Raw genomic sequence first — 26673 nt, 5'->3', positions numbered from 1 at the left:
ACACCAAATGGAATTCTCCAGGTTCCTTTCCAGATGGGGGGTTGGTTTCTGTAGGATGGCAGGCATTTTTTCCTATTACAAAACAATTATTCTAGGTTAGGCTCTGGTATAATGATCCTGTGACTAAGGGGCAAGGAAAAGGGGAATATGGAGTGAAAAGGGAGTCAGGACAAAGATATACTTTATCAGCTTAGAAACAGGTGTGAGAACAGGCCACCCAGCGCTATGCAGACAGTTCTCCAAAGAAGACATACAAATGGCCAGTAAACACCTGAGAAGACGCCCAGTATCACTAATAGTCATTAGGGAAATGCAACTAAAATCCCTAATGAGATACCACTTCATGCCCATTAGTATGGCTATAATAAAAAAGAAACAACAACAAGCGTTGGGGAGGATGTGCAGAAAACAGGAGCCCTCATATATCACTGGTGGGAATGTAAAACAGTGCAGCCATTCTGGAAAACAATCTGGCAGTTCCTCAACGTGTTAAACGTAGAATTACCATATGACTCAGCATCTCCACTCTCAGGTATACACCCAAGCGATATGAAAACGTATGTCATACAAAAGCTTGTACGTGAAAGTTCACAGAAGCATTATTCACAATAGCCAAAAAGTAAAAATAACCCAAATGTCCATCAGCTGATGACTGGATAAAGGAAATGAGGTATATCCATATAATGGAATATTATTCAGCCATAAAAAAAGAAATATACGTGGCTACAACATGGATGAACCTAAGTAAAAAAAGCCAGACACAAAATGCCATATATTACATAATTTCATTTATAGGAAATGTCCAGGACAGGCAAATCCACAAGAGACAGAAAATAGATCAGTGGTTGCCTGGGGCTGGGAGGAGGGAGTGACTACTAATGGGTATGGAGTATCCTTGTGGGTGATGAAAATGTTCTGGAAGAGTGGTGAGGGTTGTGCAACTTTGTGAATATACTAAAAACCACTGAATTGTACACTTTAAAGGGGTGAACTATGTGGTATGGAAATTATCTCTCAATTTTTAAAATATCCTGTGTCCCCAAAGCCCTGCATTCCTGACCTCACTGGATGATAGAATTGGATGACTTCCTCAAGTGCCGGCTGGGCCCTGTTCCAGGGAGCACCTCCCTTTTAAACTTGTCTCTCACACTTTCTAGATATAAAAGACTAGGAAAGAACTGTCCCCTTCCTTAACCTCCTGGTTCCATCTCCAGGTTTATGGATTCTCTGCCTCTGCATATAAAAGTGTTTGGGCTCTGAGTAATTCTGCCCAGCTTTGAACTTCTGCTCCACACTCACCAACCATGTGACTTGGGCAAGTTTACTTAAATTATTTAAGTTTCCTTATGCGTAAGGTGGGAATACTTTGCCAACTTCACTGGGATGGTGCAAACATTAAGTTAGTTAATGAATATAAAAGGCTGAGCACAGCACATGGGGCAAAGTAAATAGTCAATAGGTGTCAGGGGTCGTTTCTCCTTTCCACAAATTCCTGAGTGTTAGGGTGCCGAAACTAGGCTGTATGTACAGTCTGGGAGTACAGAGGGCATCACACACAGAATGCCTGTTATGGGAGGGGAAACGCAGGCCAATAGGGGAGCCCATAGCTGTGGTGCTTAACAATAGGTCAGGGACAGTCGAAGTTGAGTAGGTTTCACAGTGGTCCCTCTGAATCACACCTTTCCACGGCAACGCTGAAGGGCACTACAATTCTAAAGGGCAGACAAACTCATGTGTCACCATTACTTGTAGCCAAGGGCAAGCAGAGAACTTGGCAAAGTGGAGCTGCTGCCTTGGCGGGGGTGGGTAGAAGGTTTCAGGTCACTGCTGGCATTTCAGGAGAAAACCAAGGACTGGCAAGTTGGAAGGAGAGAAGTTCAAGGGAAACAAATCCCAGTCCCTAACTGCTGGTGTATGCTTGCCGTGGTCCGGCCAGAAAGCCGTTCCTCTTGTCCAGCAGACTGTCACTCCAGGAATTCTAATGCAGCTTTCTCCAGCATTTAAACTGTTAAACAAGTACTTGAGATCGTCACTGCCCCAGGAAAAACCAAGAGGAACTGGCTCCTCACAAAAAGCCAAAAAGGAAGTCCCTGGGCGATTTTTCTTACACCGTCTTGTTATGGGCTGAATCGTGTCCCCCAAAACCAATATGTTGAAGTCCTAACCCCCAGTACTCTAGTATGTGACTGTACTTGGATGCCATTAGAGTAGCCCCAATCCAATAAGACGATGTCCTTATGAGAAGAGGAACTTTGGACACAGACAGGTACCGAGGGAAGACCATGTGAAGACACGGGGAGAGGACGGCTATCTACAAGGCAAGGAGAGAGGCCTCAGAAGAAACCAACCCTGTCGACACCTTGATCTTAGACTTCCAGGCTCCAGAACTGTGACAAAATAAATATCTTTTGTTTAAGCCACCCAGTCTATGCTCCTTTGCTATGACAGCCCTAGCAAACTAATACAATCTTAACTGTAAAAACAAATACTTTTCCTTCTCTGAATTGAAGGGCATTTGGTAGAAATAGTGACGATTTTCCCTCTCTGTAGAAAAAGCCTAAGGGTTGGAAGGGATTTTGTGATTCAGAAGAACCGCATACATTTAAACATACAGCCTTTATCAATATAATCCATCAATAAAAATACCACAGTTATTTTGATGAACACAGATATGTATCTGGAATCAGGGGTTATGGGTAATCCTGCAGTCTTATCTCTCACTCATCACCCAGTTTATTTCTATATCTTGCTTTGGTAGGTCAATGACAAGAAATTCCTGATTTTCATAGATTAGATAAATAGTTGCAAAATAGTAACATTCTGAACAATCATCTAGAGTCTCAGATGTTCTTCAATTTACCCAAAAAGTTTAAAGGACAGAAGCAACTTTTATTTCCAAGCTGAAACTCTCACAATATCTAAGTTGAAACTCTCACAATATCTAACAACTATCTGCACTTTTACTGTAAATGTTGGAAGCATCAAAACTAATACAATTCAAGATTACAAACCTACTCTAAACAGTCCTGCCTGGCATTTAACAGAGCCCAGTGTGTGAGTACTGAGACACGAGTCTGTTACACAGTTTCACATGTATGAACATGAATTTAACATGAACAAAAACTGAACTCGAACGTTAAACTCAGAATGGCTAAAAAAGACAGTACAGAGTTATAAACTTGGAAAGGTGTTTTATACACCATCGACTCCAGTCCACCTGCTTATTAAATCCCCCCCAGCTCACAGTTATTCATGAGTTTCATAAGCGGGCCATCTAAGGCACCGAAGAAAATGCTGACTAGTACAGGTATTAGGTCAAAATTTTTTTTAAAAGCTCATTATTCCTTCACCTCTTTTATTTCTAAAAGTTGCACGAGATTTGGGGGAAGAAACTGGGTCAATGAACTCCTGACCTTATAACTAGTTATATTTTTGAGTCAATCTTCTAGAAAAAGTAACAGTGCATCAGTAACAACCCACAGTTACTGCCAGGGGTCTGCAATATACATCCACAGCAAATGCTGTCTCTAGACTACAGAAACAATATAACTTGAGCCCAGGTAGTAGTGTTCTTAAAAACACAACAGAGGTTCTCCTAACCAACCTCTGCTCAAGGGATCCACCAGACTGTCCCCACTCCCTTCCTAAAACATGCTGAGAGCTGGGCACCCGTGGCATGCTGAGTTCTCCTGGCGGATGAACTGTGCACTTCCCCTCTTGAGTGGGACATCACATGCTCATCCAGGGTCAGCTGTGTCTGTCCCCAGACTTGTTTTTGTCAGTTGTATATATTACTATGGTCTCCTAAGTGTGACATAGACTGTCGAAACAGGAATGTGAGCAGAAAAAGTTGTTTCTAAGAAAAGGAAGATGAATGTTAGCCAAGCTTCTATGAAAGCAAATTGTTTAAAGAGACTGCTGTCAAAATAGGTGTGGGCAAAATGACTGTAAAAAGACTGGAAAGTCATAAAAATATAGTATCCCGGGCTTCCCTGGTGGTGCAGTGGTTGACAGTCCGCCTGCCGATGCAGGGGACACGGGTTCATGCCCCGATCTGGGAAGATCCCACATGCCGCGGAGCGGCTGGGCCTGTGATCCATGGCCGCTGAGCCTGCGCGTCCAGAGCCTGTGCTCTGCAACAGGAGAGACCACAGCAGTGAGAGGCCCGCGTCCCGCAGGAAAAAAAAAAAAAATTTCCCACACACAGATTGCTTTGCAAATACCCTTGCTCCACTTTGAATAAAGAAATACTGGACACACACACACACACACACAAAATGATATTGTTATCAGCATACTTATGAAAGATCATGACTAGGGAACTCAAACCAAGGTCTTGGTTAAGGGAGCACCTAGTCCAGTAAAAAGGCTGGGGTGATGAATAAAATACAAATTTGTGGAAAAGCATTAGTGAACTAACAGTAGCTTTTTATCATCAAGCCTTGGAATCCAATTGCTTGGATTATAATCCAAGCTCCATCACCTAAAAGCTGTGTGACCCTGGGGAAAATTACTCAGCTTCCCTGAGCCATCTCTCCTCTATCTGTAAGAGGACTGATGATGGTATCCAGTGTATAAGCCATCAGCCACAGTAATTATCAGTGTTAACTACCATTGTTTTTGTTCTTGGTACAACTACTACTACCACCACGGTCATGGACACTGAAAATATAAGCACCATATGTGGAGGGGGAGGGACACGCAGTATTTCACTGTTTAAAATGAGTGCTCAAATTAAAAACAACTGGGAACCACTTTGCAAAGAGCTAACCAGTAAAATGACACAATGACCTGCAGTTGCAGAGGCTGCTCACCAAACAAGGAAGGACAAAGCCCCAAATCTACCGGCAGGTGAGTCCCAAGCCTAATCACTGGTACTTAGAGGCCACTAAAATTTTTACTTTTTTCCCATTTAAGAAAACAGAGACTGCAAAAATATTTAAGTCAGACTGAATTTGCTTAATGAAAATACATTCTGGGGAATTTTTTTTTCATAGAGAATTGGATAAGTATTTTTAAAAACAACAATCCACCTGAGACCTCCCACTTTAAAAGACACCATGCTTTTAGCATAAGCTGAGAAACACGAAGTAGTGACTTCACCCTCCAGCTTTTGGGTGAGCAAGCCAGGTTCAGATCCCTAGAACACAATCCACACCCAAAATGCACACAACCTTCCATGTGGCCACGTGAACAACATTCTCTTGGCATCACATTTCAGGAGTTTACAGCAGCTTCTAGATAAAACAATTGAAGGCCCAGCTTAACAGCTTAATCAGGTAATGGCTGAATCAAAATAGAATTCGCAGGAAACAAGGGCTTGTTGGAAACAAACAACTGAGCAACAGAGGTAGGCAGCTGTACTCAGTAAAGAAAACTCAGGGTTTCTTTACCCAGTAGTTTAGTACAAGGATTCAGGACTTCTTTAGGGGTGGCACAGTGGTTAAGAATCTACCTGCCAATGCAGGGGACATGGGTTTGAGCCCTGGCCCGGGAAGATCCCACATGCTTCAGAGCAACTAAGCCTGTGCACCACAACTACCGAGCCTGCGCTCTAGAGCCCGTGAGCCACAACTAGGAGCAACGAAGACCCAATGCAGCCAAAAATAAATTAAAAAAATAATAAATTTAAACTTAAAAAAAAAATTTCTTCATAATGAACCGCTTAACTCTGAGCACATCTCCCCAGGGTTTCTACCCACTGGAGTCCAGCTGTTTGGCAGCTGTCAATCAAAACATTACAATAAGAATTGCTGTCCAGATCAGGCCTGTGTACAGTCATCAGGAATAGAATCAGGAAGTTTCTGAGGTTCCTAAATATTTGTTGAGGACTAAAAGCAGAGCAGGGCATTTCTGTGGCCTATGCTGGATGTTCAGATAAGACTCACTGGTGTGGAATTTCCACTAAGCTGCACGTGACTACACGCAAACCAGAGTGTCCATGCATGATGAACACATCACATTTTAGTGAAATGCGTGATTTTATTTGTTACTGGCAGAGACTGCTATTAAGGAACTCCAGGATAAAATCTTTTGTTAGGTAGGGTAATTTTGAAATAAAAATAACACCTACCTCAACGCTCTTCTCTCCTGTGAGGCACCGTGTTGGGGAGCCTGCCACGTTCCCAGTCTGAGCCCAGGCGGTAGGCTAGCCTGGACCCTCACCAGGCGGCTGCAGTGGGAGCGGCCGACTTGCCCGCCGACAAGACCCTAGCCGCTCAGACCCCAGCCCCCACTCCGGACTAACTCCTCTCCAACCACCTGACTTGGTCCTGTCCCCCAATCCTTGCTCTCTGTGCTGAGGTCTCCACCCACCTGCAAGAGCCAAGCAACCAGGTACCAGACCCCTGTGCTTCTTAAGCTTGACCTCCTCGTTCAAAACACACATCACCCCGGTAAGTACCTGCGAGCGTGTCTCCTTGTAAGACTGTGACCTCCCTGATGCCAGGGCAGGGTCTCCCTGTGCCTCTGACCTCACCAGGTAAGTGCTCGATCAGTGTTGAATTTAACTTATGGAAATGTCTTCTGATAGAAACAGTTACCTAAAACTCCCCATGTATGTCCTCGTTCTACGTATACTTGATACTAAACAGCAGAAGGGGCCTTGTCAGATGCCCGGTGTGTGGTTAGGCCATTTAAGATGGCTGTTCTCTTGTTCTCTGTACATCCCCTGCTCGACCAGTCCCTGATTCACTCACATGACTACCCAATCCTCTTAATTATAGGGCTTAATTAGTCCCTGGTAACTGATGAGCACACCGGACGTCAATTCCCCCCTACAAACAATAGCCTCCTTCTCCAGCAAGTACCAAAGACTGCTGCCACATCCTGCCCACCGTCTGCCGAACAAGGTGGGGAGTCGATCCAGGACCCTTTGTGTAAGATTCCCCAGTCCAATAAACCACTGACGTCTCTGTCACTGTCTCTGGGCTCTTTTTTCGTCTCGAGGCTGGACAACTATAAGGCTTGGAGGACTGCGGGGTATAGCCCAACACCCGGGCTGCACAGAGGACCACAAGGCCTCTTCCTCCATCCACAATGGACCAAGATCCCACACCTGTCCACAGCAGATGGAGGGGTGAGGTCAGCAAGCTGCATCATGCCGACACAATGCAGAGGCATGTGAGTCAGCCCCGGGATTTCTTAAATGCCTCTGAGCCTGTCTTCTAGGAATCTACCCAGTTAATCCCCACAATAACCAAAACACAGGCAAGTCTTTCCAGTTTCTGCTTCTAAAGATCCTCTTATCCCCACCCACTTCTGCTCCCCGGTCACCATCCTTTTCAGCCTTTATTCTGTATCAGCCTCTCTACTCAACTCCCAGGACCCACTCCAAGCGGCTTCCCCCACAGCCAGAACAACCTGGTAACAGCTAATTCATCACCTCTGCTTCTAATCCTCTGGGGCCTCCTCCTGCTGTTAAAGTAAAAGCCTTGCAGGGCCCACCCACCTGGCCCTGCCTCCCCCTGCAGCCCTAGCCACCCGCCACTCCCGGGACCCCACTCTCTCCAAAACAAACACTCTCAGGGCCTTTGCACTTGCTGGCTCCTCGGGTGAAGCACTCTTTCCCCCAAGTTTTTCCATGCCTGGCTCCTCAGCTGACTCTTCAGCTTTCAGCTAAGGCTTCCCTGACCCCCATCCACTCAGCAAGCCTCCATCACCCTCAGCCTTCGCCACTACCCATAATTATTTATCTGTGTACCGACTTGTCCATCTTCTTAACTAAAATGGAAGCTCCAGAAGAGCACCAGCTTTGTCTTGTCCTACACTTTATGACCACAGCCTGACACTGGGCTTGGCACTTAGTGAGAGCTCAAAAGATTTCTGTTGAATGAATGAATACATAATAAAGGAATGAATATCTCCTGGAAGAATCAATACTTTCCACATCCCCGCCCCACCCTCACCAAATCAGATCCCAAATGGGCTCAGCTTTCTGGAAAGACAATAGTAACAGCTTTCCCTTTGGTGAAATGAACCCTGCCTCCGCCCACCCCAGGCCTTCCCTTCATTCACACTCTCTTCCCTTATTAATCCTCAGCAGTCCTATTTCTGACCACCTTTCTCTCTGGAAACCACCCAGATCTCCTTGGCTCAGAAAACCGGAACTCCGCCTTGGGGCGGAGCCAAGGTCGCAGACTCACATTTGAGGGTCCGCGTGGAGGGGCCCTGGCGCCCTCTGGAGTGCTCTACCTCTGGCCAAAAGCCCTGTCCTTCCGAGAAACAAAAACAGGAAGGGAGCAGAGGCCTCCAGTGGCTTGACACAGTCCCGAGAGTCTAGGCAAAGCCCTGATGCCTGGCCAGCCTCAGGCCCAAGACAGGAAGGAAAGAGCAGGTGGGCTGGGGGTCAGTCAAGGGACGTGGAATTTGGGAAGAGACACCTCCACTCCCTGCTCTGAAATCAAACAAAGGTCTGGCTTCAAAACCTGATTCCAACATCTCCATTTCTGAAGGCCACATGGCTGCCATTTAATCTCTCTGAGCCTCCGTTTCCACAGCTGTCAAAATAGATTTCACAATTTCTACTTTAAGGGGATTGCTGGGCACTTTGCCCCCAGATGTTATGTCTGGCTGCATCCATCTACCTTTCAGTCCCTCAGGATGAGCCCATTATTCTTTTTTTAAAATAAATTTATTTATTTTATTTATTGTTTTGGCTGTGTTGGGTCTTTGTTGCTGTGCGGTCTTTTCTCTAGTTGCGGCGGGCGGGGTCTACTCTTCGTTGCGGTGCACGGGCTTCTCATTGCAGTGGCTTCTCTTGTTGCGGAGCATGGGTTCTAGGTGCACGGGCTTCAGTAGTTGCAGCACGCGGGCTCAGTAGTTGTGGCTCACGGGCTCTAGAGCGTAGGCTCAGTAGTTGTGGTGTGCGGGCTTAGTTGTTCCGTGGCATGTGGGATCTTCCCGGACCAGGGCTCGAATCCATGTCCCCTGAATGGGCAGGCGGACTCTTAACCACTTGTGCCACCAAGGAAGCCCCGAGCCCATTATTCTTAAAGGAAAAATTCAACCAGGTATCAGTCCTACTCAGTGACTTTTGATAAAATGTATGGATTTTTCAGACTGTTTTGAGGCTGAGCCATAAAAGCTGATTAACATTGCTTAACTTGGTTTAAAAACAGGGCCAGTCTAACTCCGGAATTCAGCACATGCACGAACACAGCAGCCATTCAATAGGTGTTTTTCATTGAATGAATCAAACGACAAGATGGGCTGTGTCTATATTGAGCCTACTAATCAAGTCTGATAAACTAAAATCTCTTTTTTCACAATGAGTGCGTGCTGCCAGGCACTAATTCACCTTGTGCTTTGATATCGCAAACAAACACGAGGCAAGAAAACAGATTCAGACCGTAAAAAGGCTCAAGACTTTGAGACTCATGTTCCCTCTGACGGAGGCCATGGGGAAAATGTACAAGTGGGATGCTAAACCTCCTTATTTCTTTTGGAGATTATGCCAGCTCCCACAGGACTTACGCTTTCAGAAACCAAAGGGACTTTCCAAAATAGAACAACTCCTCAGCAAGCAAAAAACAAAAAATAAAAATTAAGCAACCTTCTCAACATCACTAATCATTAGGGAGATGCAAATCAAAACCACAATGAGATACTACCTCACACCTGTCAGAATGGCTATCATCAAAAAGACCACAAATAACAAATGCTGGAGAGGATGTGGAGAAAAAGGAACCCTCGTGCACTGCTGGTGCATGTAAATTGGTGCAGCCACTATGGAAAACAGTATGGACGTTCCTCAAAAAAATGAAAAATAGAACTATCATATCATCCAGGAATTCCACTCCTGGGTATAGATCTGAAGAAAACAAAAACACTAATTTGGAAAGATATATGCACCCCTATGTTCACTGCAGCATTATGTACAATAACCATGATGGGGAAGCAACCTAAGTTCCCACTAATAGATAAATAGATAAAGATATTGTTTATACACACACACACACACACACACACACACACACACACACACAGAATGGAATATTACTCAGCCATAAAAAAGAATGAAATTTTGCCATCTGCAACAACATGGATGGAATTGGAGGATATTATGCTAAGTGATAAGTCAGACAGAGAAAGACAAATACCGTATGATATCACTTATATGTGGAATCTAGAAAACAAATTAACAAACATAACAGAAACAGAGTCATAGATACAGAGAACAAATAGATGCTTGCCAGAAGGGGCCAGGGGGAGAGAAAATAAGTGAGGGAGATTAACATGTACAAACTTCAAATTACAAAATAAATGAGTCACGGGTATGAAATGTACCGTGTGGGGAATATAGTCAATAATTATGTAGCATCTTTGAACAGTGACAAATCGTAACTAGACTTATCATGGTAATCATTTTGAAATACATAGAAATATCGAATAGCTATGTTGTATATCAGGAACCAACCTAGTGTTGTAGGTCAATTATACCTCACAAACAAACAAACTCTTAGAAAAAGAGATCAGATTTGTGGTTACCAGAGGCGGGGTGTAGAGGGAGGAGAAATTGGAGGAAGGTGGTCAAGAAGTACGAACTTCCAGTTAAAAGATGAGGAAGTACTACGGACCTAACGTATAAAATGATTAATATCATGAACACTGCTGTGTGTTACATATGAAAGTTGTTAAGAGAGTAAAGTCTAAGAGTTCTCACATGTTTTTTAGAAAAAAACACGTTTTTTTCTATTTCTTTGAGTTTGTATCTATATTAGATGATGGATGTTCACTACATTTATCGTGGTCATCACCGCATGACGTCTGTAAGTCAAATCATTATGCTGTACACCTTATACAGTCCTGTATGTCAATTATATCTCAGTAAAACTGGAAGAGAAAAAAAGAAACAATCTTCATTCCATAGGCGGGCTGCCACCAAATTTTGCAAGAGTATTTAGCAGAAGCATTCCTCTTTTAGTCTTGCTCCATAAATACTGAAAACAAGGAAAAACACTGCCTAAGACTGAGATTTGGCAAAGGAATCTGATGAAACCCATCGGTTCTGTGCCATAGCGTGACGTCCCTGAAGGCTCCTGGTGATCATGTGATTATCGAGCTTTCTGCTGTCCTATCTCAGGCTTCATGTGCAAAACATGATTTCTTGTAACTCATACACACTTGTCCACCAATGCAGCAGCATCTTAGGGCCAGAACAGACTATCCCGTTAGAGCCCCACCCAGGCATGCTTTAGTCCCCCACCTACTAAAGCAAACCCACAGAAAGGAAAACAAGAGCCAGCTATTCTCTTTGCAAAAGAAGTGCCCAAGCGTTTGTGTTTCTGTGGGCTTTTTTCCCCATTAGCTACATTTAACATATGGAAAAACTGAGACTTGGAGAAGTTAAGGAATTTCATCAGTTTAACACATTAAGAGGTGGAGCCAAGGGTTTTCGTTTGGGGTTTTTTGGGTTTTTTTTTCCTTTACAATGGATTTAATGTAAGAAAATGGGACTAGTACACAATTGGGCAAGTGCCCTTGGTTAGGCAGGAGTAAAGTGGGATGCCTGAACAAGAGGCAGGATAAAGGTGAGGTGCTTACAAAACGGCACGCCTGTGAAGAGCATGGGTCTAAAGTCAGAAGGTTCTGGGTCCTGGTCCCAGCTGAGTCACTAATGAGTTGTGGGATGGAGGTAAGTCATTTAACTTCTTTGGTTTTAGTTTCCTCACCCAGAGATGGAGACTCATTAATAAAAGCATGCATTACCTACTTCCCAGAGTTACTGAAGAAATCCAATGAATGTGAAAGCTGTTGGAAAATATGAAGGCACACCCAGAAGTCAGGTAACTCCTGTACTACGTATATATGTATGTATGAAAATTAACAGCCACACAACAAATTACATGCATCCATTCTTGATCCAACTAAATGTGTTTCCTCTTACTAATAAAAGGATCAACTGGAATGCGAGACATTTTTGTGAATCAGGATGAACACAGCTCTTGGAGAATGTGTACTGCTGTTCCGAGGACACGGGATCACAGCCAGGCATCTTTTGGTGCCCTAGGAGTCACACAGGCAAATGGACCCACTCCAGGTCTGCAGGGGGTCAAGCCCTAGGCCAATTACTTCAGGTTTACCAGACACTAACAAGGAGCTTGGAGCACCCAGAATACCGAACACATCATGAACAGGCAAAAGGAACCACCAACCCACAGGGACAATAGATGTGGCCAAGTGTGAGAAATGTGATGGGGACGTAAGTCACATTTAAAGTCACTCCCAGACGCTCCCTTCTACACCCTTCTGGGTTTCGGTAAGCTCTTCCTACACTCTCACCTGAGGACAGCAGCCAAATACCTTCAACAAATCACCCCTCGAGGAAATCCAAACAAGAGACACCAGGACAAATCCCTCACTGGACAAGCTAGCGCTCTTCCTCGGTGTGCCCCTGGCTGCCCCAGGTCTGCCCTGCAGATCGGAGCCCACTCTGAGGTCGGCTGTTTCTTGCTCACTCTCCCATTTCCTACCCTTTACATTCATCTGTTCTAGAATCTGAATAAATTCTTCGAACTCTGGCCAGAAAGAACATCATATGGTTGAATAACAGGATGACCAGAACAACCAAAGATAGTACCTAGAAAGCTCTGCCTGGACTCACAGACCTTGTCAGAAAAGCCAGTGCAGGGGAAGGCGCTTTACAGGGCAACCCACAGGGATAGCTGACTGCCGATACACAGCACAACGGAGCTCAGACCTTAGTGCGTATCAGAACCAGCCAGAGGGTGCGTGAAAACACAGAGACCCAGAATTTCTGAGTCAGTTGCTGATGCTGGTCCAGACACCACGCCTGAAAACTCTGTCATAGTTAGTGGGCAAGGGCTACCCAGTCTATCGTTCTTATTGGGGCAACTTCAGATTCTGACTCATCCTCCTCCACCCCCCAAACCGAGCCTTAGGAAAACTCATGATAGGAATTAAACAGCTAGCCCTCCTCCTCCTCCCTTCTCCTTGCCCATACATACACCCATGCAGCCACGGATGGAGAGAACAATTGCCAAGCCATACCCGACAAGTACCTCCTAGGCTGAGTCCCGTTCTCACCTGTGAACTAGATGATTTTGCAAAAGGAGTGAGTTATGCTGCAAAACAGAGGACATGGCGGTGCAGGAAGAGCACGCAGGGCTTCCCCAGGTCCCGTTCCCTGAGCTGGTGCAAGGTCCCTCAGTCCTCAGTGACGGAGCATGCCAGTGGGACGGTGCCAGGGAAACGCTGTGACCTGGTTTTCTCCTCACTCATTTATCCTGATGCTCTGCCACAATGCACTGTGATTTCCCGCCGAGAAGTCACTTCATGTCACTAACTACCGCCTCACTGGCCTCACCAACAGCTCAGGGCAAAAGAAAGCAGCGAGTGGCCCTAAACATACTGTGTCTCGGGGGATGGCACGGCCAATTCCCTCCAGACCGGGATCAGAGGGTTTCTGCCCGGGAAGGGACCATTAGAAACATTTCTTTCCTTCCCAAAGTTGATTATGTTATATAATACGCTATTGCACTAACAGCGGGAGTTACTGCTACAATAATATTGTTTTGTTTTAGGGAGGGTTAACGGAAGTTCCTACAGAAAGCAGTGTTGTGAATAATGTAAACACTCAGTGATAAGAGCCCATCCTACAACTCTCATCTTCTACGGTTCAAATGGGAAAATCTGGCCACTATTCACCACACTCCAGCTTGGACTTTTCTGACTCTGGGACAGGAGAGGTTACACACATTTGGGGCTGCAACTGTGGGCCTAAAAACCAACTTCAGGCTAAATAAGGAAAAGAATGAAGAGTGATTCATTCGCAGCATTTTGGTAAATATACATAGCACATGTGTCTGCAAATACCTGGCCTTTAAGATGATTTTCTGCACACAAATAGGCATATCTGGTGGAACGAATGTGACTTGGCCTCCCAAGAAAAAAAAAAATCCAAGTAGCTCTTTCATACATGCAAAACTGCAATAGCTCCCAGGCTCTGAGTGCCTGATCTGGTGTGAACCCCATGAAGTCTTGTAAGCCAAACTATATTCTCCAAAGCAGTAATACCAATACAATCTCCACTTACCCCGAAGTTAGGAACTGATCTCAGATATACCATGTTCAAGATACAGACCTCAAGCCCAGACAGCTGTATTCAGAAAATTCTGGAGCAGAAGAAGAGCGCAGCCACTCAGAACACTGCACGATACTAGCTGGGGCCTCAAGAACACTGATTTAAAAATCTTGCTCTCTCCCGACCCCCACAAAATCCACTCATTTGCATGCACAAATGAGGCCACACAAGAGCTGCCTTCACACCCAACATCGCTGGTGGTTCTTGTGCTCACCTGTTTTCCAGGAGCGTCATGCACACCACCTCTCGCACCCCAGGGTTGTTGGCCTTCTCCACTGAACAGCCCTGCAAGTTCCAGGTGGCCAGCCTCAGCACAGGCCGCCCATCCCTTGTGCCTCCGAACGCCTCCACCGAAGGCCGAGTGGAGATGATCTGTGTAGGCCCCCCTGGGGGCAGGTCCAGGTCCTCACTCTGCAAGCTCAGCGAGGTGGGGCTGGGGTGAGGCTTGGCGGTGAAGGTCAGGCCCCCGTTGGTGTGGGTGGACGGGGGCCTGGACCTCTCGGCAAACACCTGGTGCCGTATCCTGTCCAGGAAGGCAGCACTGACCCCGCCCATCCTTACCAGGTCCTCGACGCTTCGGAAGGGCCCGTGCTCGCGGCGGTAGTCCACGATGCTGACGGCCATCTTCTCCGTGAGGCCGCGCACGCTCATGAGCTGAGCCGGGGTGGCTGTGTTGATGTTGACGCGCGGGGTGAGAGGCACAGCGGTGGCCAGGTGGTGAGGCTGCTGCTCCGCCAGCAGGTCCCGCCTCAGGGAGCTGGGAGAGTGCTGCGCCGAGCTGCCCTTGCTGCTCACGCAGATCTCAAACTTGACCTGCTCCAGCTTGGTGGCACCTACGCCACTGACCAGTGCCAGGTCCTCCACCTTCTTGAAGCCACCGATGTACTCGCGGTACTCCACGATGCTGCGTGCCACCGCACGTGTCACCCCAGGCAGGGTCATCAGCTCCTCCTCCGTGGCCGTGTTGATGTTGAGCCGCTCCTGATTCACCAAGATGTTGCTGAAGTTGCAGGCCGCGCTGAACTTACGGCTATGGGACAGGTCCGAGGGGTCCCGGGGGATGGAGCGGTGGCAGCCCAGGGTGCTCCCCATGGCCGGCCAGGATCAAGGGGCCAGGAAGACCTCACCACCACAGAAGAACTCTCTGGCTAGGAAGGAAGCGCAGTAGAGCTCACAGGCACAGAAGGGAAGGTGCAGGATTCAGGGCATGAAATGGTTACCACAGACAAACACTAAATAGCCATGCCCAGCGTGTCCAAATCACCTTTCACTTGGCCACCTGGAAAACAAATTAATAAACATACAAATCGATTGAGTCAGTTAATCAGTTTGCATTAGCGCTCCCTACCTAGAGCTGGAGTTCTTAGCCAGGAGTCCAGGGCTGATGCCTGTCTGTGAACCTCTGAAAACACACATACAAGAGGGCTGGTCCATGAGGATTTCTGGTGAGGTCCAATTTTTATCACACTGGGGTCCAAAAACGCTATAAGCCGCTTCTCTTGGAAAGGGACCTATCCCCACCAGCCTACACCTCTCGTCCCTGCCTCTCTCAACTCTCCCAGAACTGGGGCCATCTCCCCTGCTTCGGTAGCCCCCATCTGGCACTCAGCGCCACCAGCAACTCTGGAATTCCGTCCTCACTAGTGCGGGCACGGAGAAGGGGTTTATCGCCCCCTACCAGACCCGCCGCCGTTCCGGCGCCCCACCTCTCAGCCGCTCCTCCAGGGCTTCCTCCTTCCACCTGCGGCTCCGAGGCCTGAGCCCAGGCCAGGACAGCGCTGGCCCGCCGCCTTCAGAGCCAGGGCCCACGCGGGTGCGGGTCAGGGGCGGGCCGCGGGACCCCTCCCACGCCGCCTCGGGCCGCGCGTCCCAGATCTTTCTGCTGGAGAAACTCTCAAGAGTCTCTCTCCCAGAACCGACAGGAGCTGCAGGGCTTTGCGGAGGCGGCAGCGGCGGTGAAATCCGGCCGCTGCAGCTGCACCAAGTCTTGCGGCTGCACCAAGTCTTGCGGCTGCACCAGGACTCGCTGCGTTGCCGCGGTTGCGTTGATCCAGACAAAAAGTCCTGCCCCCGACTCGAACGCGGGATCCGCAAGAACCGCGTCCACACCCCAGCACCACACACACTGCTCCCGTTCGCCGTCCGTGTCAAAACCAAAGTCCCGGCCGCAACGCCCGCGCCTCCGCTGGCACCACGGCCACGCCTCCTCCCGAGCGCCAACTCCTCCCCCGGACTCCGGGGCACGTGGGGGCGGGGCCCGAGCGCTAGGCCGGGACCTGGGAGCTCCAAACCCGAGAGCGCGGGGGCGGGGCCAGGACGCGAGGTGGAGGAATGCTGGGCCCAGGAGTGTGAGAGGCTGGTGTGTGCTGGGAGAGGGCTGGCCTGAGCGCGTGGGGGTGGTGATGGCACGGGGAGTGCGGAGGCAGGGCCCAGCGGGGAGGGAGCGGCCCCTGGGCCGCGGAGGCTGGATTTAGAGACTGAACAGGCGGCGCCGACGCCAGAGGAGCTGCGGCGGGTCAACGCGAGGCTGTGTTCGGGTCCTCTGCTCCTGAGGCCGGGTTGCTACCGGGGACCGAGGGCTGGTTGTGCGGGATGGAGGCTTTTTAGCCTCGCCCGGGGCGAGACCTGCCCGACTGCTTTTCGGTGGGCTGCACCCAGGGGCGCGGCGGAAGCTACCGGCAGCCCGAGTTCAGTCCGTCTTTGGGGCGTGGGGACAGGGCGAGGGCGCTCCCAGTGGGGGAGGCACCCCTGCGGATCAGGGGCCTCGCCTCAGTTCTGTGTGAGAACGTTCGAGAGAGGACTGAATGGGATCTTTTTAACTTCTGACCCCCAGTTTCGGCGTCCTCTTTTCTTCCTGTGGAGTATTACCTTTGCCTTGCTTACTGGGAGATGTCCTCAAACAGCTCTAGCAACTCTGTGCTACTAGGAGACGGCGCGCACCACGGATTAGAGATGTGTTCACATAGGTCACATAGCGTTGCTCGTTTGCACGTTTAGCGCACTGAGTAAATATGGATATTTTCTATAAGTATTAAATCTAGTTATTAAGGAGGAAGAACGTGCTCGTTGGAAATGATGGCTGCTTCCCAAAATTCAGAAGAGTTTTTGGATCATACCACTAAATGGTAATTTAAAGATTAAAGAGCCTGCAGCATTACAGTGGATACACGGAGCTAGAGTACTCGATTAAACAAACTGTGTGGTGATACCGTTGAATACTTTGATCCTGGGTATTCAGTGACCTCTGAAGTTTCATCCCCAACCAATGTGACCGGTGCTTCTGCTTTAAATTTCCCAGGCTAGGTCAACAAAAACCAATTCTCAGGGAACGCAGAGGCACTTCAGATGTGAAATGAGAGCCAGCCAAGGCTTGGCAAAATGCTATCGCCATGTTGACTGTGTATACCGACTGGTCGGGACTCTTAATGGCAAGTGACAGAAATCCAAGTCAAACTAGCTTAGACATAAAAGCTAAGGGATTTCCGGGTTCTTGTGTAGAAAAAGTTAAGGAATAGATCTTACCTCTGTCACACGTGACTGCATCCAGCTCAAATCATGTCATCAGGACCTGGTCTGACCCCCTCTACCTCCTCTACTTGCTCCCCAACCCTAGCACTAGGCTACATTATGCCACTCCTTTCCTCTGGTAATCCTGTTGTGATAAGGGGGGAAAAAGTTGTTTAACAGAAAAATATCTTTAGAGGAGGAAGAAATCTTGGTTGATCAGAATGCCTTAATGGGCCTTTGTGGCTATGGATGGACAGCCTGGGGGCATTGCTAGTTGGGCTGGAACATATTTTATTATTTAATCCAGAACACTTTGGAGGATAAGATGGGAACTATTAACTTCTCTGGCACAACAGGCATCATCTGGTTTTGTTTCCTAGAAACATAAGCATGTGTTCCCCCTTTTAGAAATGAAGCCAAAAGCTGAACTGCTGTGCATTAAAACAAACACCACAACAGGATGGCTAAATTTAAAATGACTGACCATACCAAATGCTGGTGAGGCTGTGGAGCGACTGACACTCTCACACGTTGCTGGTGGGAGTGTGAGAAGATACAGTGATTTTGGAAATCAGTGTGGCACTTTCTTAAAAAGCTCAACATACATCTAGCACACAAGCCAACGATTCCATTCCTGGGTATCTACCAAAGTGAAATGAAAGCATAAAACCCAAAGTCTTGTACACGAATTTTAATAGGAAATTTGGTATATAGCCAAAGCCCAGAAACAACCCAAATCCACCAGTAGAGAATGGATAAACAAGTTGTGGTATATCCATACAATGGAATACTACTCAGCAATAAAGAGAAACAGTTAATACCCACAATATTGAAGAATCTCAAAGCCATACTGAATGAAAGAAGCCATGCAAAAACAGAGAACATATTGTATGATTCCAGGGAAAAATACAAGCTGACCTATATAGAGAGAAAGCAGATCAGCAGTTGCTTGGGGATATAATGGAGGAATGGATTAAAAAACAGCACAAGGAAACTTTGGGGGGGGGTGATAGAAATGTTTGAGGGGTCATGGTTTCACTGGAGTATGTATGTCAAAACTGACAGAATTGTACTCTTTTAAGATGTGCAGTTTAGTATACTTCAATTAGACCTCAATAAAGACTGGGGGGAAATCTTCAGAAAATAAAAAGGAGTGCTCTTTGAACGCAAAGAAAAAAAAAAGATGGTAATTTTAGGGAGGATGGATATGTGACCTGGGGTGGAGAGGAGGAAGCTGAAGGGGAACAAAGGGGTCCAAGAAGGTGAGTCTGGAGCTAACAGAAGAGACCAGTGAACATTCCCCAGTTAGGATTGGGGACCCAGAAGGCAGGTGTCATGAGGGAGAATACATTGTCATTGTTTTAAGCTTACAAATACTGAAGTGGTTGTCTCACAGCAATATGTATCATATAGATGTGATCCTCAGGCCTTGTTTTCCCAGCAAGAAAAGCCAATGCCACAGCTCCAAATGTTGTCCCCTTTACAATTCATTGACCTTTGTCTCATTCTTAGGATGGTTTCACCAGACTTTGATTTCCCCCAAGAAAAGTGTTTTGTTTTGTTTTTTCAGTTGGGTCACGAGAGAATTTTGGCGAGGGCCTTCCTCTGGCCAAGTGATCGATGAATGTCTTGTGACAGCTGTAGCAATAAAGCAGGGTAGTTTTTTAAAATGACTGTGTTTAAACACAATAAGTTAGCACATACGTTTTTTGATTGCGTTTATTTCTCCCGAGCCATTTCCCCTCCCCCACAAACACGGAAGACAAGACGGAGAAGAGCAGGGAAGAGGAGAAATGCAGGGCCGGTGTGGGGGTAACAGTCTAGCCTCAGAAGTTCACCCAGGTGCAGGGGAGGGGCCGGCCTGTGGCTCCAGCCAGGGTCCTCTCCTGTCTCCCTAGTGACCTCATGGCAGTCCTTTGAGCTGCCAGTTAACTTGGAGACTATGCTTTCGAAGGCCATGGAGGTGCCAGATATCCTCTTATTTGAACCCCATGAGTGAAGGCCAGGCGGGTTGCACACCTCCATCTTCCACTGCACAAAGTCCTCTCGAGGATGGGCCGTGTACCCACAGCAGCTCAGCTCCCACCCACAGCTGTTTTCTTGCAGTATCTGACTGATCTCCCACACCATCTCATTGGGCTCCATGGATCTCATGATCTTCAGACTCCACGTAAAGTGCAGGGAGCACGCTTGACCTCCCAATGTGTTCTCTTGTTTATATCACTGCCTGGACTACCTGAGGTTCCCTCTACTTTCAGCTTCAGGCCGGTTCTTTCTGGCTGACCTGAAACACAGGTGCAGATGCAGGTGAAGGACCTTCACTTTCCCACTGCCCCCTGGCTGCCGTACTGTCAGGCAGACTCTGGTGGCCAGGCACCTGTCTGAGCTGCCCAGTGTGGAGGGAGTTTTCTTTGCAGGATACCCCCTGGGGAGGTTGGTTCCATCTGGGGTGTGCTCCACCACTGCTGCTGGTGGTGCGTTGGTGCAGGGGGAGACCACAGGGCCATGCCGGGGGCTGTGATGGGGTGGTCTTCTCCATCCAGCTAGGGGATTGGCAGGTACTTTGGCTGTGCTGCTGGACTTCCGTCCTAACTCCTGATGCCCCTCAGGCCACTGATTTTCTGTGCTGCTGCTCTCAGAGTAAGAATTAAAGGTGGGAATGGCAAGCTCACTGAAACTCTGCAGCTTTGGATTAGCTGTACTTTGCAGGATGGGTAAGAAGGGCAAGCTGTTGGTCAGATTAGCCAAAGGAGCGGGCTTCAGGGTAATGATATAGCCCCCCCAGTTCAGATCTTTTGTAAGCCAGGAGCACATAGGTGACCATCACTTCAGTTCTTCATACTTCTGGCCCATCTACAAGTCATGGATACCTTCCCATGTGTAGCCCATGGACACCATCAACTGAGTCTGCCCAGGATCCTTGTAGTCAGGTAGTAGCTCTGTGTAAGGTGTTAGTTCCTCCTCATGGCCCATGTTCATCCATGAATCCTTTATGATTTCCTCTAAAGGGCTTCCCTTGATGGGGTTGAAGATGAGGAGTTTCTTGAGCAGGTTTTCATATTCCATGTGAAATATCCCATAGAAGGGAATACTGTGTATTCTGCTCAGTACCCACTCCCACAATAAAGCAAAAAGTGAGAAAAAGAATAAAGAAAAATGAGAAAAAAATGGAAAGAAGAAAAGAGTGAGAGAAAGTAAAAAGAAAAAGAAAATAAAGAAAAATAAGAAAACAGGGAAAAGCTAAAAAGAAAAACATTTTAAATTAGAAAAATGAAAATGAAAAAATGAGAAAAAGAAAGAATGGGGGGGGTGTGGAGGGGGAGAAAAGGTAGTAAGCAAAACAGACAAAGAGCCAAAGAGGAAAAGATTTAACTTTGGTGAAAACCCCTCAGATGACTGAAAGCTAGCTTCCTGGGCTAGACAGACCAAAAACCTAGGCCCAGCCAGGTACCCAGGTGCCTGGAATTCCATAACAATGGCTCCTTATGAGGTCATAGCAAGAAATGTACCTATCACAGCTGGGGATAATATACAGTGCTTTTTCTCACTTTTTTAACTCAAAAATTCTTTACTGTTAAAAAGAAAAAGAAGAAGCTTTTTGTTTATGTGGATTATAGCAATTGATATCTACCTTATTTGAAATTAAAAACTGTAGGATGCTTCAGTGGCCTTTTCATTTCTAGTTTAAAAAGTTCTAATAATTTTTGACTTTTAAAAGGCTCATAATGTCTACACTTAACCTACTCAATTCTTTTTTTTCTTTAACCTCTGAATGATTGGTCTCAAATGATGCCATAACTTAACTGACATCATGATACTATACAGAAATGTTCCTTTGCATAAAATGATGCAATGTTTTTGTCGGGCTTTGGTATTAGGGTGATGCTGGTCTCATAGAATGAGTTAAGGAAGTATTCCTTCTGCTTCTATCTTCTCTAAGAACTTGTAGAGAATTGGTATCATTTCTTCCTTATGTGTTTGGTAGAATTCACCAGTGAACTCATCTGGGCCTGGTGCTTTCTGTTTTGGAAGGGTATTAATACTGATTCAGTTTCTTTAATAGATACAGACCTATTCGGATTGTCTATTGAGGAAGACTTTTTTTTTTTTTTCAAAATGAAGTTTTTAAAGTGGATTAATCAAAACATTTCTATGACAATAAAGTAAATAGAAAGGATTGTAAAAAACTTTCCCCATTGACAATCCATTTGTCTGTTTGTAGATGTGCCAGCTTATGTGCCAAGGGGTCACTGTCTGCTGTTAGAAATAGAAGAACCTATTTTTCTGATGAGATACATGGATGTTGAGAAGAAGCAGCTCCCAAACATTCTTATGTGCAAGCCTGCATCTGCTTTGGTATTTCTAAATGGCTTCACATCAGCGCCCACAACAGAGCTCAAAAGCAGTTAAAAACAGGCACCTCAATTCACAACTTCCAGGGAACCCAGAAGTGTTATTTCTCCTTCCTTCAGTGGACTTGGCCTTATTCCAGGGAAGTGGATTGAAAGGCAGGAATGAAATTTTGGCAGTACCAGTTCGGGTTTCTTTGTATCAAATTCCTCCTTTAAAAGCTCATAGTCTGGTATTCCTGGTAGCGCAGTGGTTAAGAATCCACCTGCCAATGCAGGGGACACGGGTTCGAGCCCTGGTCCCGGAAGATCCCACATGCCTCAGAGCAACTAAGCTTGTGCGCCACAACTACTGAGCCTGCGCTCTAGAGCCCATGAGCCACAACTACTGAGCCCGTGTGCCACAACTACTGAAGCCCACACGCCACAACTACTGAAGCCCATGTGCCTAGAGCCCGTGCTCTGCAACAAGAGAAGCCACCACAATGAGAAGCCCCCGCACCTCAACCAAGAGTAGCCCCCGCTCGCCACAACTAGAGAAAACGCGCGCGCAGCAACAAAGACCCAACGCAGCCAAAAAAATAACATTGTTTTTTAAAAAAAAAGCTCATAGTCTATTGACTGATAAATTGTTTCATTTCATGGCTGACAGTTGAAGGCTTTTGTCATTTCCCCCGACATCTGGCATTTTATTTCTTATGGAGCATTTGGCTGGAGATTATTCTAGCAAAGTCCCAACAGAGCGAGGTGGCTTCATTTACAGTACCAAAATGGAGAACATTTACCGTCAGAGGTACTATGTTTCTTCTGATGGTAATGCCCAACGTTGTTATTATTACAGAAAATAATATTCATCAATTTTTAAAGGCGATATGGTTATCACTTAGGAACTCCAGCTCCCATTTGCTTTATTCATTTCCTCTTAAAAGCAACATCTGCAGTTAGTTTCAGACTTCTGCTTTTTCACAGAACAGTTTATTCTTTATTGTTTATTAAATTGGAGGGGTTCTGGAACATTCTTCTTGGTAGAGCCTAGTACTTTGATTTCTGGGTGCCTAATTAGGAGGCTTCGCTTAGCACAGGATGCTCCAGAGGCAGAAGAGGGAATCAGGCAAGCCCTTGGACCCTGAACTTCTGGGAGTGGGGAAGGAGGCTCCTTCAGCCAGCCCCTGGGCTGGAGGCGGAAGTGCCGCTGGCTGGAGCTGGGGGGCTGTCATCCGTATACAAGCAGCAGGTGGACCTCCCCTGCTCTGACTCCCGCTTCAGGCTCACCTGGAAGCATCGTCCCCATCGTCCACACCCTGCCAAGTTCAACCTCATGGCACACTTTTCCGGTTCTCGCCTTCTCTCCCCTTTCACCGTTGCCACTGATGCTCTTTCTTAGCCACATTTCTCCTAAGTATTGGAAAAGTAAGGCCTGATCATCTCTTCCCTGATCTCATAGCCCTACTTCCAGGAATGACTCCCTTAAGAAATGACCTTGAAGGACTTAAAGAGCATCTCCCAAAATGTAATCCAATGGTGGCATTGAGGAACAGACATTTAGGAGGCCCCAGGCACAGCACTAACTACGACTGAACCGCTCAATGGGGAATCTTTCCCTTTTCATTACTCTGACCATCACTTTGTGTCGAGGGGAGATTCTCAGTTCAGGGCCACTGTGACCATAACACGTTCTCAGATTTGTTAATCTCTTTCCATGGAGAAAACGGTGATCTCGGGCTCAGAATCTTGATAGGCACCAGTATTAAGCTAAAATGTAATTATATTCTTTTCCATTTGGGAGTTTATGTTTTTTGGGTATCTTCTATTTATGGCCAAAGATACAGCTGTTCCATATACAGTCATACATCCCCAGGCCCAGATGGTGCTCAGATATGGCAATAATCGCTGAATGTATTCAAGAAAGGCTGCAGTATAAAGACCATGTTTTACAGGCAGTGGTTCTTAACCGTGGCAGCACATGGGAACCCCAAGGGCACTTGCTGAAATCCCAATGCCCAGGCCCCTCTCCCCGAGATCAATCCCATTAGAAACTCTGGGGGTGGGACCTAAACAGTGTATGTGTTAAACCTCCAGATGACTCCGGTGCATAGCTTGGGAACCAGTGCTTTAAGCCGGTCTTAGACTGGAGTATGAATGAGATTGAACATTTTTTCCACACCAAAGTGACAGGATCAGCATCTGGAACATGAATACCTATTTGAATGGCCAAGGTCAACCACAGTCTTAAAATCTCAGTCCAAGGAATTATAAAATTTTAGAGCTGGAGGGGATCTGAGAGCACCAAGTCTAGATCTTCATTTTATTTTTGAGGCCAAGAAACTTGCTGGGAATCACCCCCTAGGATCCAGGGGCAGGGCTCCTTCCCTAGCATCACGCTGCCTCTCTGGTGGATGTAATTGCTTCAACTGCAAGTTGAGCTGGAAGAAACTACAATCTTTTTGAGGAATAAGCTAAAGACACAAAAACTTGGAAGTTTGGCTTCTAGAAAGTGGGTAGGAAAGATGTGGTAGGGAGCCTAAGAGGCACCATGGACATTCCTCAAGGCATGCTCCATCGTTGGAAAGTACTAGATCAGAGAAATTGAAATGTTTCATCAGCGCAGGACTTCTCATAGGCTTCAATTTACTAACAGGCACAGGGAATCTCCAGAAGGAAACAGTACAGGCGGTGCTTGTTTGACATTCTATGGGAAAGGTTTCACAGGACTAGCCTTTCTTGGGGAAATACTAGGCGGACATGGTTTCCTAAAGCTCTGGCCGGCTCTTGATCCCTCTTCACCTGCTTTATTTTTCTTAATAGCCTTTATCACTTGTAGATTTGTTCATTGCCTGTCTCTTCCTAGCTAAAATATAAGCTCCTTGAAGGGAGGGAGTTGGACTTCACTGCTGTATCCCAAGCACCTCCAACAGTGCCTCGGCTTTAATAAATATTTATGAAAGGGGCTGAATGGATAGTCTCTTAACACACAAGTAACCATGAGTAGTTATCTAATAGACTCCACCTCTTGAGGATGGTAAGTCTCTCACCACAGTGTTAGGCTGTATTTGGGAGTCCGTATAATGCAGGGACTCTCACAGAGCCAAATAGCCCTGGTGACGCTTAGGCTAATGGCCAGGCTCTGACACTAGTGAGCTCTGTGGCCCTGGGTAAGTCAATGGACTTCTTTCAGCCCCATTTCCCTCATACAGTAAAATGAGTGGACTGGGTTGGACAATCTCCAAACCTCCTTCTCAGCTATTGTATGACAAGCGTTTAAATTAAAGTAACGGATATAATTGGGGGTTTTTCTATTTCTCCTTGCAGTTCTATCAGCTTTTGCTTCATGTGGTTTGAAGCTGTTATCAGGCCCATAAATATTTAAGATTGTTATCTTCTCTTGACAAATTAACCACTTTATCATTATGAACTGGACTTCTTTGTCCTTGGCAATATTCTCTGCCCTGAAATCTACTTTGTCTTGTGTTACTATCCACCTGGTGTTTTGTCTGTTTGTTTGTTTTGGTTTGGTTATTTTCAGTGTTACCATGGTACATCCCTTTCTGTCATTCTATGTTTACCTTATTTTATTTAAAGTGGGTTTCCTGTAGGCAGCATAGAGTTGGTTCTTGCTTTTTCATCCAATCTCTCAACCTCTGCCTTCAAATTGAAGCACTGAGACCATCTAACTTTAATGTGATTATTGATACGGTTAGGTTTAAATTGACCATCTCGCTGTTTTTCTTTTTGTTCCACTTATTCCTTTTTCCCTTTGTTCTCTTTTTCTGCCTACTTTTGGATTGATTACTTTTTTGTAACAGCTCTTTTGAGATATAATTCACATCTCATACACTTCACCCATTTAAAAAGCATGCAATTCAGTGATTTCTGGTATATACAGAGAATTGTGTAACCATCACCATATTCACAGATCATCCCAAAAAGAAACCTCATACCTTTAGCTATCACCCCCAAATCCTCTCATTCCTACCCCTCCCCCAGCACTAAGCAATTACGAATCTACTTTCTGCCCCTATAGATTTGCCTAATCTGGACATTTTATACAAATGGAATCCTGTAACATGGGCCTATTGTGACTGGCTTCTTTCACTTAGCATAGAGTCTTCAAGGTTCATCCATGTTATAGTACATATCCCTACTTCATTCCTTTTTATCAATGAATTCCACTGTATGGATATGCCACATCTGTTTATCTATTCATCAGTTGATGGACATTTTATGGATAACGCTGCCGTGTGTGTGTATCATGTATTTGTGTAGACATATGTTTCATTTCTCCTGGGTATATTCCTAGATGTAGAATTGCTGGGTCATATGGTAACTCTGCCCTCAACTTTTTGAGTTGCTGCCAGACTGTTCCAAAGTGACTGCCCCATTTTACGTTCCTACTAGCAATGCATGAAGGTTCTAAATTAAATTCTCCACATTCTCTCCAACAGTTGTTAATATCTGTCTTTTTGCCTATAGCCAACCTGGTTGGTATAAAGCAGTATCTCACTGTGGTGTTGATTTGCATTTCCCTGGCAACAAATGACGTTGAACATCTTTTCATGTGCGGACTGGCCATTTGTTTATCTTCTTTGGTGAACTGTTTATGATTCCACTTTATCTCCTCTGTGGCTTATTAGGTGTAAATCTTTGTATCATTAATTTAGTGGTTGTTTTAGGTTTTATAGTACACATCTTTAATTATCATTGTCTACCTTCTAG

At 46.2% G+C, this 26673-nt stretch overlaps 1 protein-coding gene across 1 annotated transcript in view; it reads right to left on the bottom strand.

The window, feature by feature from the left end:
* The window catches only part of EEPD1 (endonuclease/exonuclease/phosphatase family domain containing 1), a 117900-nt gene extending 101635 nt beyond the window's left edge, over positions 1-16265 (bottom strand). The window contains exons 1-2 of the mRNA XM_024750778.1: positions 15811-16265; positions 14319-15383 (exon numbers count right to left, since the gene is read on the bottom strand). Coding sequence (XP_024606546.1) covers positions 14319-15196 — 878 coding nt within the window. The 5' untranslated portion in view covers positions 15197-15383; positions 15811-16265. The remainder of the gene's footprint in view (positions 1-14318; positions 15384-15810) is intronic.
* Positions 16266-26673: the final 10408 nt, after the last annotated feature.

The sequence above is a fragment of the Neophocaena asiaeorientalis genome, unplaced genomic scaffold (genome assembly GCF_003031525.2).
Source record: "Neophocaena asiaeorientalis asiaeorientalis breed wild unplaced genomic scaffold, Neophocaena_asiaeorientalis_V1.1 scaffold164, whole genome shotgun sequence".
NCBI classification, from domain to species: domain Eukaryota; kingdom Metazoa; phylum Chordata; class Mammalia; order Artiodactyla; family Phocoenidae; genus Neophocaena; species Neophocaena asiaeorientalis.
The sequence above is the reverse complement of the archived record's forward strand: the minus strand, read 5'-3'. Positions and strand labels throughout refer to the sequence as shown.